At 37.6% G+C, this 23,339-nt stretch overlaps 1 protein-coding gene and 1 pseudogene across 1 annotated transcript in view; one reads left to right on the forward strand and one right to left on the reverse strand.

Moving 5' to 3' along the window:
• Vmn2r20 (vomeronasal 2, receptor 20) overlaps positions 1,726-23,339 on the reverse strand; it is a 32,800-nt gene continuing 11,186 nt past the window's right edge. Inside the window, exons 3-6 of the mRNA NM_001104634.1 lie at positions 21,277-22,083; positions 12,801-13,025; positions 10,315-10,438; positions 1,726-2,618 (exon numbers count right to left, since the gene is read on the reverse strand). Coding sequence (NP_001098104.1) covers positions 1,726-2,618; positions 10,315-10,438; positions 12,801-13,025; positions 21,277-22,083 — 2,049 coding nt within the window. The remainder of the gene's footprint in view (positions 2,619-10,314; positions 10,439-12,800; positions 13,026-21,276; positions 22,084-23,339) is intronic.
• Positions 1,728-22,085, forward strand: Gm18375 (predicted gene, 18375; annotated as a pseudogene).

The following is a 23,339-nucleotide window of genomic DNA, read 5'->3' on the forward strand; positions in this document are numbered from 1 at the left end:
TAAATTATAATCCAGTAATAGAATTGTATTGTTTTTGAGAGATAACTGGATAATGGATAATCCCCATTAACCACACAGTGATTTCAGCAGTTTCCCAATTTACAAAACACCTGAATGTCAGAAAATTAATTAGCAACATATATTTGATGAACATAATCTTTTAGATGAGCTGCAAACAGGATGCGAGATAACTGCCATCCACCTGAACGTCCCCTGAAACTTCCTATCTGCCTGTCAATGCTATGCTTCGCTTTCACCATGGTGGTGCACAGCTTCAAGAGAGAAACTGGCTCAAATAACAGGAGGTTCTTTCCATGAGCTTGACAAACTGCTTAGCAGCTTTTCAGAGTGAAGACTCCTCCTCTTTAAAGTGGTAAGACCCTACAAGTGCTTAGTTGCTGATACCTTTAAAAGAAGTGTTTCTATGCCCAACAAGTAATACATTTTGAACAAACTTTATTTTACCCATAACATAGCAGATTCCAGCAGAATTTTCTCCACTGTTTTTATGGCCAAATAGAAGCAACTCATTCCAATATTGTATAAATGTAAATAAAGGAAAGTTAAGCAATAATTGTGACACCAAGTAGCCTAAGAACAATGTTTCTTAAATGTTTCTTGGCCTTATAGTGGTACAATATTGCAGTGCACAAACACTCTCTTTAGTTTAAAACTATGGATGGTATAAGTAAATCTTGTTTTAGAAAATAAACAAAACAACTTTGGTCATGTAGATCTCTCAGAGCATGTTTTTAACCATGGGTGAGAAATGACTTCTTCCATTGTCACAAGCTACAACTTGGGTTTGCCCTTGGAATGATCTGGTCATCATGTTTAAAGCTATTTCTTGGCTAGATAAAAACAAATACATGAACATCTCCCTGTTCTAGGATGCATGATTTAACAGTTCCCCATGTTCTGTTGAATCCTTGGCCTTGAACCTCATATCTTGGTCCACATTTACCTTCAAATACATTCCCTGCATGAAAATAGAATCAAATGGATATAAATGATATCAGCTTTCACTAGGTGAACCTGTACAAGACAATGTTAAACTCCCAACTCTGCGAGTGAACAGCAAGCACACCATAAAGCCTGGCTGTATCTTCTACCCACTGATGTGTGGGATATCCTCAGGATGAGCAAGTCTGTGAATCCCACTGGGACTCTGCCTAAGCTCTTATCCATGTTGTTCTACCTGAATAGTGAAAAGAGCACAAAACCCTCTGAGACTCTGAAATTTCAATGACATATTGTCTTGTTTGTGAGACTCTATAAAAGTGAGAAGCAGAAGCCATGAGATTTCTGTAGCATAACCCATGGTTGTTTTAAAATTAATATGTATAACAATAACTGCATATGACTAACAAAGAGGAAGCACATTTTTAAAAAACCTAATACTTATATTTACACAGAAATGATTTTCTTTAATTCTCACGCTTAATTGTTTACAGATCTCTTACATTATGTTGAAAATTAGAGATGTGTGATTTAAAGAATCATCTAGTAGGCATACCAGAAGTCACCTCTACTTAGCAATTCTAACTTGTGAAGGCTTTGTTTACTGTGTCTGGTCATCTCCAATGACAGCAGGGACACTTGAATAAATAGCACTTGCCATAGTTAAGATAAATTCATTGACTTCACACTATTCTTTTGAATCTATATTCCTACATAGTTCATTTTACACAAATCATAATAAATTCCTTTGCCTTAAGGAGGAAGTTATTTAAAAAACTTCTTTCTAGAATGGCCACCTGACCTCAGTAGGATCACATAGCATTTGGGAAGGAATATACAGAGTAGTAAGATAGAACTGGAGGCCAGAATTGAAAGAATCTCCACTGCCACCATGGTTTTACCTTTGGAGCTCAGGTAAGTGGGTACAAAAGTAATCCACACAGTGCAGAAAACCAACATGCTGAACGTGATTGTTTTTGCCTCATTGAAGCTCTCTGGTAGCCTTCTGGCCAGAAAAGCAATAAGCAAGCTGAGGCTGGACAGAAAGCCCAAGTACCCTAGAACACAATAGAATGCAAGGGTGGATCCCTCATTACACCAGAGGATGATTTGCCCAAACTCTGAGTGCATGTCAACATCAGGGAAAGGGGGAGATGTTCCCAGCCAGACTGCACAGATGCACACTTGAATGATGGAACCACAGCAGACTATGGCATTTGAAAGTCGTGTCACCATCCACATTTGCAATGTGCTTCCTGGTTTGATGGCTGTGAAGGCCACAACCACAATGAAAGTCTTTGCCAAGATAGCAGACACAGCAACAGAAAATACAACCCCAAAGATCATTTGTCTCAAGACACAAGTGACTGTGCTAGGTTGGCCAATGAATATTAATGAGCAAAAGAAACAGAGCATTAGAGAAACTAGGAGGACATAGCTGAGATTTCTGTTATTTGCTCTGACAATGGGTGTGTCCCGATAGTGGATAAACAATCCTAAAATCATGGCTGAAAAGGCAGATAAACTAATGGCCAAGGAGACCAAAACAGCTCCCAGAGTATCTTCATGGGACAAAAATATCTTAATTTTAGGGAGACAGTTATTCTTCTGCTTATTTGGATACTGATCTTCAGGACACTTGATGCACTGATCCATATCTGAAAGGGAAGCACATTTGTTTATTATATTCCTCTGGCAAGACCACAGATGGACATTTATGATGTATATCTTAAGTGGAATCACTATTGAATTCTGAAAGAAATGTCCCTGGTTATATTCACTGAATCATAATACTATAAAAAAACCCAACCATAGATGAATTAGTTCCTCTTACTTCACGAGAGAAAAATCCAGATACCCTTCAATCCATGGAGTCTTGAGAAAGTGGACTTGAAAAATATGAAAGAGTCATTGATATAGAAATGAAATGAAGGGAAATCGGAAAATATAAAAATTACATTTGATGACATATGAAAGGAAGAAAAATACACTTTGAAGTGTGTATTTTTTTCCATTTTGTACATTTTCTTCTTAAAAAATCTTTTTATTGCTTGAGAAATTCATAAATGCCTATATGTTTTGATCAAATGCAGCACCGATTTCTTTGCCCTATATTTCTTTCTCTTACCCCCTCCAATAATTGTTCCTCCGAACTTTATGCTTTTTTGTTTTTTTCCTTTTTTAACCCCACTATGTTCACTGAATCCTGTATGTGTCCATAAGGATATAGAATCTTCTACCATAACATGGGTAGCCAATCATGACCACATATCTGAAGAATACTGACTCTTTCACTCCAGCAGGCATCAAGTACCAATAGCTCTTTGCGAGGGCTGGTTCAATATGAGCTTGTCCCCATCAATTTGGGGATATGGTCTGGCTTGCTTTGTTGCTTCTGTGAGTTTCAATGCTCAAGTACCCTGTCATGTCTGATAAATACTGCTTCACTACAGATATCCTCTCTCTGGCTCTTACAACCTTTCTACCTTATATTCCACTATGTTCCCTAGAGCTCTTATTTCTGGGGGCTCTTAGTTATTACTATGGAAAGCCTAGAAGGTAAAACTTGCCAACGTTACTGACACCTATGTTTAGGAGCAGTGGTATTTTCTTTTGTTTCTTTGATTTTGATTTTACCAAATGATATATCATTGTCTTAGAAATAATGATTTAGGCAATACATTTTAGAGGTGAATATATTCTTCTTATGATAAAAACAAGTGCATGTTTGCTTGAATGCCATAAAACTCTTCACTGAATTCTAAATTTTATTGTTGGAAAAATAATTTTGCACTTAATTTTCAACATACATTTATTATATACATTTATGTTTTTGAGGTATCTGTACTTTCACAGAAAAATTTAGTAAGTTTCTTCACATAGTGTCCCTTTTTAAAAAGATACAAGTAGAGGTAAGTCTTTGAATATTTAAGACAAATCCAGTGGAATAGAAAGCCTTATTCACTAATCTTATACTTCATTTACTCTGAAGGACACTTGCATAGGACCAAACTTTAATAGGGAATATGATTATAGCAAGTCACTGTAATACATATCTGTAACTCTCATAATGAGGAGACAGAAATAGGAGGATTACTAGCCAGTCTGGTCTACATACCACATTCCCAGCCAGTCAGGATTTCATAGTGAGGCCTTGCTTCAAAAGGAAAGGAAAGGAAAGGAAAGGAAAGGAAAGGAAAGGAAAGGAAAGGAAAGGAAAGGAAAGGAAGGAAAAAGGGAAAAAAGGGGGAAAAGTAAAAAAGGGGGAAAGGGAAAAAAGGGGAAAAGGAGAAAAAAGGGAAAGGGGGGAAAATTGCAAAAAAGGAAAAAGAAGGGAAAAGGGAAAGGGGGAAAGGGGAAAAGGGGAAAAGGGCAAAAAGGCCAAAAAGGGCAGGAAAGGAAAGGGAAGGGAAGGGGAGGGGAGGGGAGGGGAAGGGAGGGAAGGGAAGGGAAGGGAAGCGAAGGGAAGGGAAGGGAAGGGAAGGGAAGGGAAGGGAAGGGAAGGGAAGGGAAGGGAAGGGAAGGGAAGGGAAGGGAAGGGAAGGGAAGGGAAAGAAAAAGAAACTGATAAAAGAAAAAAGGAAAGTAGAAAAATTTGCATATTTGACTGTGAGGTTCTGTATCAAATTTTTTTCTAATAATACCAGTAAATTATTGTTCAATCTATACTCAAATAATCTAAGACTCAAAAAGTATGTAAGAGCAAAGAGCATTTCCTTTGCAGAGAACCCATATGCAGGGGTTTATCATACTTCAGGATTGAAGATAGAAGTGTAGACTCTGCAGGGTCCATTTAAAGTCCCTTTGGGTAGAAGTGTCTGACATTTACCTTTCTTTCCCTTTATTGGTTGTCTCTAACTTCAGAGGTATGAATGACTTCATGATTGGTTAAGTAACTGAGGGATTCTGGAGACTTTTGCTAATATGGCTTAAGCTAGGTGGTGGGGCAGCTTCTACGGCTACTGATTGGCTGCTTGAGGGATTTGCTCTGGCCAGGTGGTGGGGCAGCTTCCTCATGGCTGCCCATGAAGTTAATTTTCTTATCCTGGAATTGACTTGTTTTGGATGATTGCAGTTTTGGGAAACAGAAACTTGGGTGTAGTCTTCAAAACTGCCAGCCTGTTAGGAAGTCAGCCTGGCTCTGAAAACTGTGCCCTCTCATTCCAACTTCTGATTTGTAATTGAATTGAATCATTGATCTGTCAAAATTTTTTCCCCAAAGTCATAGTCATTACCTAATGAGTCAATTGAAACTTAAAAATCATGAATTAATGTCAGAAATACAGGTCCTTTTTTACTTAGCACCTCAGCTTGTGAGGTGACATAATGGATGCCATTTTTTTAATAATTGATTTTTTTCTGTTATTAGGACATTCATTGTTTCCTTGGGGGCTCAGGAAGGCTGAAATGCTATTCAAAGATTGGGCAATAGGTCATAGATAAGAAGCATCTGGTGAGGTGACCCAGCTGAAAGGCAAGGGTCCATCATGTGGATTGGGCTAATGATTAACATCAAGTTTTAATAAGTCAGCATTCAGCAGTTTGCAGTCCCCAAGTGACCCCTGAATGTCAGTGTAACAGTTTGGGGTTGGACAGCCATTGGCTAGGTAAATTACAAAGTGTCCCATCAATAATATGGGGGTAGAGATAACAAGCTTTTGTCACATGGTGATCTTGTCAGCATCCTTGACCAGCAGGGGAGTGGCAGCTATGATCCAGAGGCACTTTCGCCAATTTCAGGTCACCAGGACCTATTTCTTGGATAAATAAGCCATTGGTCTCTTTCATGGTTCCAACTTTTAGGTAAGTTCTTTTTTTATATCCCCCTTTTTCATCCACATAAGGGTGGATAGTATTTAAAGCCATGTCCATTTTAGTTTATCTTCCTCTCCCCTGTGGCCTTATATCAGCTTCAAAAATTTTTTTTGAGGTATTCTCTGTGGTACATATTTATTCTCTATATCACCTGGCTTACCTTAGATAAATTTATGAGCTATCTAATGGCTTCTCAGTAAACCCCCATCAAAACCTGGTGGTAGTACCAGAGAGAGACTCTCCTTACCTCCATCAGTTAGGTTGAGCCTAGAGAAGGCTGCAACATTATCAGACTAGACTTGGAATAGCAGTCCATTTCTTCTAAGAAGGAAATTACATGCAGTAACCTTGATTTCTTTGTCTCTTTTCTTTGTCATGAAGGGGACCTGGAGCAGTTGCTGAACATTGCCTAAGGTGGGCCAGTGAGTTACATGACTGAATCTAAAAGACCTATGAGTATTGAGTTTCTCAATGAAAATGGAAAAGTTTGCATCTTTCAGTTATAAATGCCTGTACTTGCTAGTTTTGTGTCAACTTGACATAGCAGGAGTTTCACAGAGAAAGGAGCTTCAGTTGAGGAAATGCCTCCATGAGATACAACTGTAAGGCATTTTCTCAATTAGTGATCAAGGGGGAAAGGCCCCTTGTGGGTGAGACCATCTCTAGGCTGGCAGTCTTGGTTGTATAAGAGAGCAGGCTGAGCAAGCCAAGAGTAAGCAAGCCAGTAAAGAACATCCCTCCATGGCCTCTGATCAGCTCCTGCTTCCTGACCTGTTTGAGTTCCAGTCCTGACTTCCTTGGTGATAAACAGCAGCATGGAATTGTAAGCTGAATAAAACCTTTCTTCTCCAACTTGCTTCTTGGTCATGATGTTTGTGCAGGAATAGAAACCCTGACTAAGACAATGCCATTACTAGCAAATGACAAATATATTATCTGTAAATTATATGAACTGTATCATCTGTGCATTTGCAGGTCCTGGAGGAATAAGGTTGTAGAGTCAGTGCTCTGGGAAGTACAGGCCCAAGTGTAAGAGTCCAAATGGAGTCAGAAGACTCAGAGGAGTCAAGGGCTGTTTCTTCCTCTTCCTCTTCCTGTGCTGGTTGATCAGGGATATAAGGAGGAGGACTGAGATCATATTCAGGGGCAGAGGCAGGAATCAAGTAGAGGGAGCAGGATAGACTCTCATGCAGAAGAAGGAGCAAGGGAAGTACTGCATCTGATGACAAAAAAAGTCTTTCAAACAAATAGAGGTCTTTTTGACCAGGAAATGCCATCTGAGGATCTGTAGTCTCTGTCCTTATAGACAGTAACATGTTGCCAGGAGTCATCAAAGAGGAGCTAAAAACTAACTGATAATCTTCCTGAGATGGTTCCACCATGGACTATAAAATTAATGACAGTTATGCTTCTCTAGGCAAGGCCAAAGAATCCTACATTCAAGGAAGGATTCTTGGGATTAATATGATACACAGACACACACACACACACACACACAGACACACCACATACACACTAGTTATTAGCCCATTATTTTGAGAAGGTTTCTGCAGAACAAGGAAGATGCACTGACTTGTAATGATGCTATATAGTCAAAGAGATGATTTTTTAATACTTAATGATGATCCTATAAGAATTCCCAAAATTATAGTCGCAATTATTAATATCACTATTAATATCACTTATTATAAGACTGTTATTATTTCCTTACTTATTTCAAAACTACCATGAGAGCAATTCCATTCTTCAATGATCCCAAGTTAGTTGCTTCTGAGCTAGGCTTGTATCTAGAACTTAAGAGCACATTCCAAATGATACTAAAACGATTAACCAAGTATCATAAAAAGGGAACTAATGATTTGCTATAGGTGCAATAAAAGAAGACTAAATATTGACTCGGTTTATCTATGTGAAACTTCAGTAATTCCTTAGTCAGAAAAGTTAGGGTTTTTAACTTTCTGTGAATATGTAGAGCTACTGAAAGATGATGAATGTATAGCAAGATAAATACGCTTAAGAGATATCCAAATTTCTCTGTTATAAACTCAGTATTCAATTTTTAATTTGAATTTATGAGTAAACTTGTGGTGGACTTTTTACTACGTGATCATGTATTCTGAAAGATGTATAAGTGCTGAGGACAAAAAAAGAGGAGAAATCCCCACTTCCTTAGAAATTAAAGAAGAACTTTTTAAGAGAAGAACGATTTAGGAGAACTTTGTTAGAGAACTTTTATAGAAAACTTTTTAGAGACAACTTAGAAATAAAGATTAAAGTCACATTTTAAAAGTTTCTTTCTCAGACTATCCTTCTTTATAAGTGGGCATTTATTTCTGCAAACGAAGGTTAGCTTGCCATGCTGAACAGCCAGACCAGACTCTCCCACAACTCTACGAAATGGGTTAGGATAAAGTTCTGTGTGTGCTCTGGACCTGTCTCATCTTAAGAATGAAAGAAAATCTTGTACAAGAAGACAAAAAGCACAGACAGAATACACACAGATAGACACAAATGACATTTCTGGGAAAAATAAAAACTGAACCAGAAGGCTCTTTTTGATGGTCTTCCTTCTTTCACATGAAAAGCCCATAAACCCAGAGATTATTCAGAAATCAAATATGAACTAGCAAGTTCTTCTATATAGGAGGTTGGTGAGAATACTCCGTAGTGCCTGGCTGGTTAACAAGTACTTATCTACCATCCCCTTCTTTGATTCCAGATTAAACACAGAGCCAGAAAGACAATAGATAACCAGGCACCAAGACTTAGGAATTGGAGCAGAAGAAGCTCAACTATTTGAGTTAGGGGGTACAGTAAATCCCAGATGAGCCTCCAAATGTAAGGGTCTATTATTTGCAACAAAAAATATTCCAGATTCAAATAGTATGCAAGAGTAAAGGACATTTACTGTTGGGTGTACTCTAAATCAGGATGGAAGAAACAGGTGTGGATTTGAAGCATCAATATACAGCCTGTGGGGGTAGAAGAAGGGGACTTTTACCTTTGAATGATTGCCTACATCTCCACACATATGGGTGCCTTTGTGATTGGTTAATGGGGACTTGGGGGAGTTTTTCTGATCAAGTATACTTGGCTGAAGTTATATGGTCAGGGAGCTTCAATAGCTGCTAATTGGATGTCTAAGAAGTGGGCTCAGGAGAAGTGGTGGGAAAGCTTACTTATTGCCTCTCAGGGGTTTTTTTTCCTAAAATTTATTTGTTTTGTAGTTTTCCTGGTCTGATAAACAGAAATTTGGGCCTAGTCTCCCAAATTACCAGTTTGAAACAGGTCATGGAGTCACCCTGGCTCTGGCTAACTTAGTCATCTCATTACCAGAGAATAGATTAATTGTTCTAAAAAGCATATAATGAAGTATCGGTAACCACTGAAAACCTAGTGTGTCCTAGAATGTAGCCTGAATATATATTCAAATGGTGAGCTCTGATTAAATTTAGTCCAAATAATGAAACATTTCTATGGTGATAATCACATGGTCTACTTTACCACTACTTTACCAACAAAACAAAGTGAAATATTAGTATTTTAAACAATCATTGATAAATAAACATTTCATTCAGGAGAATAAAGTTGGCATAATATATTAGCTGCTTTGAAATTGATTTTAAATGTGAAGTAAAGATACAAAGATGGCAGAAACCATTGCTGTTCTGCTCTGGGGAGGTTTGCATTTAGAATGAATTTAAGGAAGATGTGACATATGGACAGTCTGGGTGCAGTGGAAAGAATATTTCTGTACGTCACTCAGAGGCCTGCACATCACTCATCCTGTGGGATCTCTCAGTGCTTAGTTGTACAGTGACCTCATGCTAGTTTACCATCTCAGAGAATGCATAATAAGAGTTCCCATAAGATTCAAAGTAATTCCACAGGATCAGTATGAACTATAGGTATTGTTTAGGGTTTGCTGGAACTGCTAATTCTTAGGGGTATACAGTGACTCTACCTTTGACCATTGGTCATAGTTTAGGGTATGCAGGGAGCAATTACTTTAACCATTGCTATTGCTACAGCAGTAACATAATCATTCGTGAAAAGCAGAGTGCAAAGAAAGTAAATTGAATTCAATGCAGTTGTGCAAAAGGCAAAAGAGGGCCAAATGCACAAGCACACTCTGGTGGTCTTAGCTACCCAGGAAGTTAACCCTGAAGGATTAATGGAGACCAGATGTTTGAGACCAATCTGGACAAGGTAACCCATTAACCAATAAAGAAACAACCAACAGTAACAAAAATGACTGGATCTTTGATTACTTGTTTTTGAAGATAGGGTTTCTCTGAACAGACTTGGCTGTCCTGGAACTCACTCTGCAGAATAGGTTAGCCTTAAAATTAGAGATCCAACTACTGAGTGCTGAAACTTAATACCTATGCAACCTCTACCCAGCAAGAACTTGTTTTAAAGTATTAGTAGTTAACTGTTTTCAGGATGTGTGTTACAAGTCCCTGCCCCATTGCGAATCATTCCAACATTCAGAATCATTTCTATAAATTTCCACATTCAAAATCATTTTATAAATACCTGTTTCATTTGCAATCTCTCCCTCTGGACATGGGAGACAATCAAAGCAACAGAATGATTTCCCTTCAACAGGTGTTTTCCTAAATCCGAGTGGACAGCTTTGACTGCAAACAGACAAAGGAATCTGTGGAGAAGACATGGGAGGAGGGAAGGCAGACAATAAATTACATCCAATATTAGCATCGGGAGGGTAGATTTCAACAGGCCTATTGTGTATTGTAACAACAAAAACCTACCATGTGTTTAAAGAGTGTGAGAATAATGTATCTCTTTCTTTCTATCTTTCTTTCTTTCTTCCTTTCTTTCATTTCTTCTTTCTTTCTTCTTTCTCCTTTTGAACAATTGATTTTTATTTCATTCAGCTATTATTTTTATTGATGTTATATATTATATACTATGTAATATCATATTTAAAACAACTTTGAAACGTTGAATATACCTTGGTCATATCCTTTCCCTTCCCTAAGTCTGTCCAGATCCTCTCCTCCTTCCTACCCACCCAAATCTATGTTCTTTCTCAAAGAACAAACCAAAATCCCAATAAAACAACAATCCCTCAAAATCTAGAAAAATAAAATACAACAGCACAAAAAGAAAAACAAAGCAAAACACAAACCACTAAACTGTACCCAGATAAAAACATTTGTATTAATATTCTTGATTCCCTTATTGTGCTACAAAACTCATCCTGATCATGAGATCTGCTTTGAAGTGTTTGTTGTACCCAATGTTTTCCATTGGAGAAAATGTATTTGGTCTATTGAGGACCATAATGTTCCACACTTCTATGTTATATCTCTTTTTAACATATCAGTGAGATATTCAGGGTGATCAGTTCCAGAAATAAGAGGATTAATGTGCATAAAAAATTAAAATTCAAATCTAGAAATATATGTCCAGGATATTTAATTATACTGTTCATACAGAGACTGTGTTATTTACTGAAAATAGCTTTTCTAGTTGTGGTACTGCTCAGCCCTTAGCACATCTTTAATACCAAACAAAGAAGGTAAAATTAGTTGGTAGAAGGAAGCAGTCAAAAAATTGTACATCATATTACCTGAGCACCCAGCTATACAACTCCTGGGTATACACCCAAAAGACTCTCCAAGAGATAACAATAACAAATGCTCTACTATGTTCATAGCAGCTTTAATTATGATAGCAAGAAGCTGTAAAGAACCCAGATGTCCTTCAACACTAGAATGGATAAAGAAAATGTGGTTCATTTACATAACGGAGTATACTCAGCTGTTAAAAATGATGAATTTATAAAATTCTTAGGCAAATGGATGGAATTAGAAAATATTATCCTCAGATAACAAAATCACAAAAGAACACATGTAGTATGTACTCACTGGTGAGTGGATATTAGCCCAAAAGCACCAAATACTCAAGATACAATTCACAGACCACATGAACCTTTAAAAGGATGAAGACAAAAGAGTGGGTTCTTTGGTACTTCTTAGAAAGAAGAACAAAATACTCACAGGAGCATATATGGAGACAAAGTACAGAGCAGAAACTGAAGGAAAGTCATTCTAGAGTCAGTCAGGCTTTGGAACTCATCCCATAGACAGTCATCAATCTCTGACTCTATTGTGGATTCTAAGAAATGCTAGCTGAAAGACCTCCTGAGAAGCCCTGCCAGAGCCTTACAAATACAGAGGCAGATGCTAGCAGCAAACCATAGGACCAATGGCAGAGTTAGAGAAACAACTGAAGGAGCTGAAGGGGTTTGCAACCCCATAGGTAGAACAACAATATCAACCAACCAGATCCCCCAGAGCTCAAAGTGACTAAGCCACCAACCAAGGAGTACACATGGCTCCAGCTGCATATGTAACAGAGGATGGCCTTGTCAGGCATCAATGGGAGGAGAGGTTCTTGGTCCTATGAAGGCTTGATAGATGCTCCAGTGTAGGGGTGTAGGGGAATGGAGGGCAGGGTGTAGGATTGTGTCAGTGGGTGGAGGAACACCCTCATAGAAGAATGGGGAGGGGTGAGGGAATAGGGGGTTTCTGAAGGGGGGGGACCTGGAATGGGGATAACACTTGAAATGTAAATAAAGAATATATAGTTGAAAGTAAAATCTAATTGATGGTGCAGACAAAGTGATGAATCAGAGAAAGATTTGAAACAGTGAGTCAAAGATAGCATATACCCAACACTCATAAGAATAGACAGGAATGATGTAACTTGCTGGGGTCCCACACCAGCAGTCAGGTATTCAGGTGGAACCCAGGGATGGATGACAGGCAAAGGCTAAAGACCCATTAACTGTCTCTTACTTTTCTGGGACCCAGAAGCTGATGGATTCCTGAGTTTAACTCTCTCTTGCTATTCTGCGATCAGAAGCTTTGGGTTTTTGGCAATTAAACCTATTTGCTCTTCCTAGGCCAAAACCTGATTGCTTCTGACAACTCTCTTATCTGAGGAATTCCACTCTGAGGACAGCACATGGTACTGAATGCAAAGATACTCACCTCCTTGCCATATTTGCCCCAAGTTATGAGTTTTTCATTTAGTGAAAAATGTTGAACACTGTGAGATTCAAAGACAAACTCGCCAACTTTCACTTGAGCTTTTGTACCACTCTGCAGAGACTGGTAATTAAAGATGTCAAACTCGGTTGCCAAAATCTCCTTGTTCACAATGTTCTCCTTATTGGAACTTCTCCCAAGCTGTCCCTTTTGTAAGAATGGATGGAGCTAAAAGTCAAAAGTAATGTTCAGAACTTGCACTATAAGTTTATTTATAAATATACAAACATAGTTACATTAACTGCCCTTTCTGTCTCAAACTGTATGTTCCTGTGGCTTTTGTTATTGTTCTGTATATCAAACATTTGTCATAGAGCTAACCCATGTAAGCACTAGGCCTGTATCACAGAAACACACACACATATATATTCAGACAAAAACACGGCAAATACTGGAGATTACATGTTTTCAACCAAATGGGCAATACAGCAGTAAGATAGCTGAAGGAATTCAAGGGGTACTAATTAGCAAATAAAAATTCAAGATATTTTTATTTGCAGATTTCATGAGAGTATACATAAGCAACCCTACCTGGGAATTCCTATGACTGATGAACACTTTCATAGATGTGGCTGTACACAAGATTAACTAAAAAAAAAAAGTAGCCTTCCTGTATAAAAATTACAAAATTACAAACAGAAAAAAAATCAGGAACATATCTCTTCATAGGAGTCACAAAACAATATCAAATATTTAGGGGGAGCCAAATGAGTCATGAAAAATCCTTTTATGATAAAAATTTAAGCCGTGGAATAAAGAAACAGAAGAAGATAGCTATAGATGGAAAGGTCTACCATACTCATGGATCAGTAGAAGTAATATAATAAATAGTAAAATAAATTCAAGATGTATCACTATTCCTAATTTTAAATCATACCACAGTGCTATAGTAATAAAAGCCACAAAGTATTTTCATAGAAACACTCATGTTGAGCAATGGAATTGAACTGAAGCCCAGAGGTAAATCCACACACTTCTGGACAACTGATTTTTGATGAAGAAAGAATCTTCAACAAATGGAGCTATTCTAACTCTATATATACATGTTTAATAATGTGAATAGCTCTACATTTATCACCCACAGAAAACTCAAGGCAAATTAACAATCACATTAAATAAGACACACTGTGCTTGAAGGAAGAAAAAGTAGAGAACAGCTTTAAACACATTGGCACAGAAGACAATTTTCTAAATAGAACACTAATAGTGAAGGCACTTACATCAATAATTAATAAGTGCGACTTCATGATATCAAAAAGCTTCTGCAAGTCAAAGAATAACTTCAAAAGTCTACATAATGGAAAATGATTTATACCAACTCAACATCTGACAGAGAGCTAATATCCAAAATATATAAAAAACTAAAGAGCATAGGCAACAACAAACCAAACAATCTAAATGAAAAAAAAATGAGGTACTTATGTAAGCAGAGAATTCCCAATAAAGGAATCTCTATTAGCTGAGAAACATGTAAAATAATATTCAATATTATTAGCCATTAGGGAAGTAAAACAAAACTACTTTGGGATTCTGTCTTCCACCTTTTTAGAATGACTAAGCTCAAAGACAGAGCTCATAATGGTGAGGATGTAGAGGCAGGAGGGCACTTCTGCATTGATGGAGGGACTGAAAACTTGTACAGCCACTATATAAATCAATATGCTGGCTCCTCAGGAAATTGGGATTCGATCTGTCTCAGGATATAGCTATGCTACTCTTGTGTGTAAACCCAAATGACACTCCATCCTGCCACAAGGACACTTGCTCACCTAAGTTCACAGTGGCCTTATTTAAAATTGCTAGAAACTGGATTAAACCTAAAAGCATCTCAACTGAAGAATGGATCAGCAAATTATAAGACATCTACACCATGGATTACTAATCAGCTCTTAGGTAAATGAGACTGTGATATCTGCAGGCAAATGGATGGAACCAAAAAAGATCCACAGTAAGTCAACCGAGAACCAGAATGGAGGACATAGCATATAGTTATGTTAATGTTGTTAATAGCTGTAAAATAAAGGATAATCATGTTGCAAGTCACAGACCCAGAAAAGACTAAGTAACAAGGAGAAATCTGGGGTTGGAAGGTACAGGTCATATGGATCTCCCTGGGGATGGAGTATAGAATAGATTTTCTGGGTGATTAGAGACAGAGATGGGAACAAGAAGGAAGGGTTCAGGGAGGGAGGTATGGAGGTAGAAGTAATGGACAGGAAGACACACAGAGAGATGGAATCGTGGGGCATTTAGAGGCAATGTCAAAACCTAGAGGAAAGAAGACACTTTCTGGAACCTATGAAAGTGACCTTAGTAAGGACTTAGTTATGGAGAATATTGAACCTGAACTGGCCATCTTCTGTAACTAGGCAAGACTCTCAATAGTGTACCTTGGACACCAACTCAGCCATAAAAACTTGGATCCAAAACCTGTCCTGACTGCAGGATGTGCTGGGACGTGCTCTACATCTGTGGGAGTGAGCAAGCAATGACTCGTATAACTAGACACTCAAGCCATGAGATGCATCCCATACCAGACAACTGCCTGAATGGCCAGGAACCTGAAGCTGGGTTGCTCAGAAAACTAAGAGAGAACTAAACAACGATAGACCACCACAATAGCAACTTGTCAAAAACAGATTTCTAAGGCTATTCTGCTATAGTCATAGAGCAGTGCCTAGACCAGAGTTTATCAGAGGCTTCATATAACAGTTGATGGGAACAGATTCAGAGACCCCAGCCAAATATTATGCATTGCTTGTGGATCCCATGGAAGATGAGGAGAAAGGATTGTAAGAGAAAGAGCAGTCCAAGACACCAGGAGAACACACCCCACAGAATCAAAGAATCAGTGTTTATAATGGCTCACAGAGACTGAATTCAAAAGTACATAGCTTGTACATATCTGCACTAGGTCATCTGCATATATGCTATCGCTTTTTAGCTTGTTGTGGTATGGGACTCCTAACAGTAGAGGAGTGTGTATATCTGACTCTTCTTTTGCCTACTTGTGGTACCCTTTTCCTCTTGCTGGGTATTATTAGCCTTGATATTAGGGTCTGTGCCTAACTCACTTTATCCTGTTATGCCATGTTGATATCCTCCGAATTCCTACTTTTTAGAGAAGGATAACTGAGGGCCAGGGAATCTAGGTTGAGTAGGGATGGACAGGGGAATGGTGGTAATTGAGAGTTGGAATTCAGCAGTGGGAATGTATTGTATGAGAGAAGAATATTTTTAAAAAATAATAAAACAATAACCCTTCTCTTATAGTTCAGAGAACGCTATAGAAGAGGAGGTACTTTCCTTTCTGTTGTCTGACTTCCATGTCATAGTTTTGTTTTATTAAATTATTTTTGTTTTATTTAAGAAGAGCAAATGAATGAGTGAATGAATGAATGAACTGAATAAAAATCTAGTCACTCGGTTAAAAATGAACAACTGAACATTCACTTATACCTGCTGGTACAGGGAAAACCAGTTTTCTCCCACAGAGTGACACTGGGTATATCAACCACTCCAGGGCAGGTCTCATGTTCAGGAGCAAATGCCCAACATAATGGACTCCATTGTTTTTGTGTATGTATGTTTTAATTTGCTTACAGTGTGACATTTTGTTTTAAATTGTTTTGGGAGGATGCGATTTTATTTTCTTCGCCTTGTTTTGGGTGGTTAATTCTAATGAGTTTGGTCTTGTTTTTGTTTGTTTGTTTTTTTGTTTTGTTTTTTGTATTTGTTTTTTGTTTTTGTTTTTGTTTTTTTTAGAAAGAACATATGGTTGAAAGGAGGTGGGGAGATGGATGAACTTGGGGAAGAAAAGAAAATAAGCAAAATATAGTTTCATTTAAAAATGTTTCTAATGATACAATATTAGCCTTATGGAATACAAGCCAGTGGATGAATCCCCATATAATAAGGCAGTGGATGATTACAAGAAAACAGTATCTTCTGGACACTGCAAAGCAGCTGCACATACGAGTTCAGTTTTGATAGCATGTATGAGACGTCAAAAGCACAAGCCGGTCTAAAATATTTGAGCATTGAGTCCCACCTGTACCTCGGATGCCATTGGCATTTGTAAGCTATTGGAAGCGATGGTCAATTTTCTCTAAGAGTATCACCTCAGGAAAGCTGATCATGCACCAGCAGAAGGCAATATATCAAATATTATTAGTACAGCAAGAATTGATCTTGAAGGGTTTTAAGGGTGTAGGATGCAAATCTGGGCACAGCAAGGGAAAGGTAGGGGGAAGGAGAATTAATCGGATCAAACCACACTGAAAGAAAATTTGAGAATTCTCAAAGATACACACACACACACACACACACACACACACACACACACACACACATAGAACTCAAACAGTAGAAATATATATTATAATTTGAATAATCAATGCTCCGAGATGATTCGGGTGTTTGAATACTTAGTCTCTGTCAGAAGTGCTATTTTCAGAGGTGATGGAATTTTTAGACCAAGGAGCATTGCTGAAGGAACTAGGCCACTGGACTGGGCTTTAAGACTGTGTAGCCTCATCCCACATACTTTCTCTGGTTCTTACATGTGGTTGAAGATATGATCTCTCTGCTTCTTTTTTTTTTTTTTAAAGATTTATTTATTTATTATATGTAAGTACACTGTAGCTGTCTTCAGACACTCCAGAACAGGGAGCCAGATCTCGTTACAGATGATTGTGAGCCACCATGTGATTGCTGGTATTTGAACTCTGGACCTTTGGAAGAGCAGTAGGGTGCTCTTACCCACTGAGCCATCTCACCAGCCCCCGATCTCTCTGCTTCTTATTCTACTTTTCTGCTGCTATACCTCTCCACCATTAAGAACTCTCCATCTGGAACCTAAGCCAAAGTTAACTCCCTCTTCCATAATTCAGTTTTGGTTGCTTTATCACAGTAATAGAAAACCCATATATTAACAGTTATTGCCTATAATATGTAGAAAAGAGAATGCTTACACACTGCTAGTGGGAATGTGAATTAGGCCAGTCACTCTGGAATCCAGAAGGGATACTCCTCGAAAACAAAAACAAAAACAAAAACAAAAACAAAAACAAAAACAACGAACAGGTCCTACCATATGTTCCAGCTCCATCACTTCTTGGTGTTTACTTGAAGGACTTTTAAGTCCGTGTATCAGAAGTACTTGACTTTAGGGCTTACTGCAACAATGAGTTCATGACTCAGCTTAGGAGTGTGTGGTGGTTTAAATAAAAATGTTCCCCATAGATTCAGGTGTTGAATACTTGTCACCTAGTAGGTTGTCAGTGTTTCAGGAGATTTCAGAGATGTAGCCTTGCAGGAGAATACATGTCACTGGGGATGGGCTTTGAGACAATAGAGAATTTTCTGTTGCTCCTCTTGCTTTGTCTTCTGGTTTAAATATGATCTCCTCTTCCTATCATCATACCTGATGTTTCCTGCCATGCCTCCTTTAAACAAGGAAACCCTTACCTCTAGAACTGGAAGCCAAACCCTTTCTCCTATGATTTTACTTGGTCATAGTGTTTTGTCACAGCAGCAGGAATGTAATTAATATAGTGTTTACCAATTAAAGAATGGTTAAAAAATTGCAATACACTTATTGGAAATATATCCATCTATAAAGACTAATGATGCTATGCCATTTATGAGAAAATTATTGTGAGAAAATTGTCATAATAAGGAAAGTCAGACTCCTGTAGTCACATATTGTAGTTTTTTAAACTCATTTGTAGTGTTTAGTTTATAACACAAATGTCCACAAACAGGGACATTAATAAGCACCTATATGCACACATGCATACACAGGTCCACACACTTATGCATAACTGTACACATGCTTGAACACACACAGACGCAGACAAAAGTGCACACATGCGCGCACACACACACACACACACACACACACACACACAGACACACACACACAAGTACATAAAAATGGGAGACTTGGGAGTAAAGGCAAAACTGTGTAGAGGACCAAATGTGACAAACACAAGTGTGTATTAGTTAATTCTCTGTTGCTGTGATAAAGCACTGTGACCCAAGCAACTCACAGAAGGAAGAGTTTATTTGGGCCTATGGTTCCAGGGTGACCAGAGTCTATCATGGTGAGGAGCATGAGAGAAAACACATGAGGTGGAATAGGAAGCTGATGTTCCCATCCTCACCTGCAAGACAAGAGGGTGGCCCTGAAGTAAGATGAAGATAAATAAATGCCAAAACACTTCTGCATTGATGTATACTGCAGGAACTCTCCATCATCCAAATTTCCCTAGAAAAATGCCTTGAGAACATATTGTTCAAATCCACAGCCTGTGGGGGACATTTCTGGTTCAAACTACTACACCTCTGCAGGGAATAGAAAGTGGAGTGAGGGAATTGAGGGAAAGCATAGTCAAATGAGTATTTATATATACACTTGTATGTAATTATCCTCATGAAACCCAACATCATGTAAATAAATATATGGCAATAGAAACAATAAAATAATATTCCTAATACTTTTTCTAATTAGGAAAATATTTAACCAAGTAAGTAAAATATCCCTATGGTAAAACCTGTAAGATACTGATAAAAAAGATTGAAAAGATATACAAAGGAAATAGTATCAAGGATTAGAAGAGTTAATGCTGTTTTAAATAGTTCATTATACAAAATGTTTCACAGATTAGGGCAGTCTCTATGAAAATCTGAATGTCTTTCTCAAGGCCTAAATTCCTCACAGGACATGCCTTTTGCAAACTTGAAGAAGAAAAAATTTAAAGCATTGCATTTCCAATTCCAAATGGTTTTATAAAATTGCAATAGTACGAGCTTGGCATATAATGTACACACATCACAGAGGAGCTGAACAGAAATCCAGAAACCAACTGAACACACAAAACACCAATAACATGCAAAGGATGAAATGACGTCACTTGTCCAAAGGCTGGTGTGAAAACAGGGTGAGAAACTGCAGTTGGATTTTTGTCTGTTTCATACAGCAAATAATATAAAAACACAGCAAAACCTCAGAACAAAAAACTCCTAGAGTAAATCAGAGAGGGAAGTCCTATAATGGCCTTGGTCTTGATGATCATTTTTTTCAAACAGGATATAAAAAACAGTCAATGAAAGCTAAGATAAAATTTCCTATCAAGAAAGCATCTGCACAACAAAGAAAACAACCAACAGTGTAAAAGGACAATTCATGGAGTGGAAGAAGATATTTGCAAGCAAGACACCTAATGAAGTGTTGTCATCCCAATTTATAGGTAATTAATGAAATGACTTAGTCAAAAAGTAAAAATAAGAAAAAAATGTCAGTTAGATTGTTTTATCAAGAAAGAGATACCTGTGGCCATAAATCATGGAAAGATGTTTACCATCACTGATTTAAGAAAGGGGATTGCAGCTCACCATGAGCTATACCACTTTGTATGTGTTAGCATGCCCGATGTCAAAATTCAAAACACACAACAGATTTATGTGCTCTAAGGGGATAATTATCCCTTAGTCCAGCAATAACCCCCATTCCTGTGTTAAAAACTCTAATTAAATTCAGAGGATCCTACCTACACCAAGAAGTCATTAGAATGAGAGAGTGCTGCTTAGGAAAAAGTCTCCAACAGAGGATGGAGGAGTAGGGAATGCAAAGGGGCAAACTTAGAAAATATCCAACATTCATTAGTTTTGAAAGTAGCAAACAAAGAGCAAATTTAAACAATCTCAAAAAATAAAGTGTTGACAAGGATTTAGAGGAAGGAACCCTGGTATGTTGTTAGAAACTCAGTAGGTTTGAAAAGATAAGCAGCTGCACAGGAGGGAAACATTTGAAAAGTTGATATGTTGTGATTAGTGCCCCTCCATTCAATCCATATTCATTTTAGAGAAACCTTTTTTTGTTTCAGATGTGATTGGGAACTGATTTTAAAGATGAGTTCTGACTATACAGTAAAGACTGGCTTCAAACTCATGAAGTCACACACACTGGAGAATAGTCATTGATGAAAATGTGTGCCCTATCACAGCTATGTGTTCTTTCTAGGATTTGTTTATCAAAACAAAACAAACTGTTGGCATCAAATGTGCCTAAAATACCTTAAAATAAATATCTCAGATTTATACTTGTCCAAAGCATTTGAGTTGTATTGTATAGATTCTTCACAAAACAATAAAAGCAATAATAAAAAGACATGGCAATGTAAGGGCATGAAAATTATAATTTGAATGTGCTTAATTTAGAAAGACAATTGTTTTTCAGCACCATGCTTATATTGTTTTCAGACAGAAATGTTAGTTCAACTTTAAACACTATAATGTGTTTTTCCTGAATTATATCACTAATTAGAAAGGAACTATGAAAGTTCATGAAATAAAATACAGAACTCAAAAGTCAAGTTACAACAACCTAGGAAAACACAAGACCAGCTATAGCTACCTTCCAAGGGAGAGGAGCCCGGAGTACACTTTTGTCCAGTGAGCCTCCTTCCACTCTGAGGGACAGCTCCTCATGGAGTGCCTGGGCAATGGCATACACAGCAGCATGGACTTTGGAGCTACAGGGTGAGGTATTCATATCCCAAACATGCAGAGGTCGTGTGCTCAGGCTGCCATTTGGCTCACATTGACTTAGTTGCCTGGCTTCATGATCAATTAAATATGGACATTCAAATAAGACCATCCATACATCCTGAATAAAGATATCTTGAGGGTATTTTCTAGGTTGAACATTTCTAAGAAAATCTTTGAATCCCAGAATTTGATCCATGCGATCAGTAAATGATAATCCTCCACCAAAGTATTCATAACTTTTAGGTTGCTGAAAATAAAATGTGATATCCCAATCAGAAGTTGTGATCCAGACATTACGAAAAGTAGTATAGAAAGTGGTGTGAACAGCAAGTGCCAGAAGAGAATATGTGTCACCAAATGCAATGATAACACGTGTCAATGTGAATTTTTCATTAAAAAGCTTCGTGTTTACTTTGTCCTCAGCTAGAATACCTTGAATCTTTTCTGCAAATGCAACACAAAGTCCATGGTTCATCATCTCCTCTGTGATGTCCCTAAGGAAGAGTTCTCCCCGAATATCATCTGGGACTACCAGGCCAACCCAGACCCAAGTGAAGTATAGCAGCAGTTGAATAATTCCCTGATACAGAGCTGCAGTGTGCACAGGAAACTGGTAAGGAGACTGGAGCTGGACAATGGTCCCAAGACTCTGATCAAAAGGAGCATAGCTGATCTAAACAGAAAGAAAGTTACTACTTAAGACATGACTATTAGGTTTATTCTCAAATGATTTGGTTTACCTCTTCTCTTAATGCACTCTAGGAGAAATTAAAGAGTTAAATAACTTTGCTAAGAAATAATTAATGTTACCTATGATTCATCATTTGCTTTTTAGTCCTTTCATGAAGTGTATCTTTTTTTCTTTTCACGTTTATTAAATGTATCAAACAGGGTCACAGAGTGTCTATCTCCTTCTCTCAGTTCAGACACAACCAGTCAAATTAAAGCATTTGCAAATCTTACACTTTCCATACCAAAACTTTCTTCCTCTTTATATGGAAGTGAAGAAACATTACCACTAAAAGCTTTTTATTTGAAGTCACAATTCCATTACTAATTGCCCAGTAAAGAAGAATCTAAGAAGCATTTTAAAACCCACTAGTGAAGTCTGTATTTCTCTACACAATCCTTTGTTTTTGGCTTTCTCTAATGCTTAATACAAGCTTGCTTAGGATAGAATGCTGACTATCAACCTCAATGAATGTTGTAAAGTTTCTATGTAAGAGTAGCCTCTGCTCCCTCACATCACATTGCTGTCCTTCTTACCAGAAAAGTTTAATTGAGATGACTACACTGCCATTCACATTACTTTAGGTTATCTCCTCTGGTGTTGGTCGTGAACTAGATCATTAATTTGCCAAATCAAGTGATCAATTATTAAAATTCACATCACTTATTGCCAAGAAACAATGAATTTATTTAAAAAGTGCTCCTAAATGAGTTTCGGGATTTTTTTTTCTTCTTTGTTTAGCCAACACTAGTGGCCTGCCTTATAGAATCTTCTATGTATTTCTACACTGGTGATATTTGAATATCCCAGTGTCCCATGGCTCCAATTGGAACTTGAAATCCTTTTCCACACAAATTCCCTCAATAATCCCCTAAAACCAAATGCCCACTAAAACACCCTGGCTCCATTCACTGCCTTCTCACCAGGTATCTGAATTAGAATGTTTAATAAACATTTCACTTATTGAATTCAAAATAATGGTGATTGGATACAGACACTCAATGCATGTTAATTGACTGGGAGAGAGGGGTAGATAGGGACAATAAGGAGAATTAGGAAAGAAGAAATCAGAAAATGAAGCAAACATGAGTACACTGAGGAAGGAAACATTAGTATAAAGAAGTATCAATTCTTAGTAAATGCACAAAGTAAGCATTTTAAATAGATGATGCAACTTGATACAATTTTTATATTATTAA

The sequence above is a fragment of the Mus musculus genome, chromosome 6 (assembly GCF_000001635.26).
Source record: "Mus musculus strain C57BL/6J chromosome 6, GRCm38.p6 C57BL/6J".
NCBI lineage: Eukaryota > Metazoa > Chordata > Mammalia > Rodentia > Muridae > Mus > Mus musculus.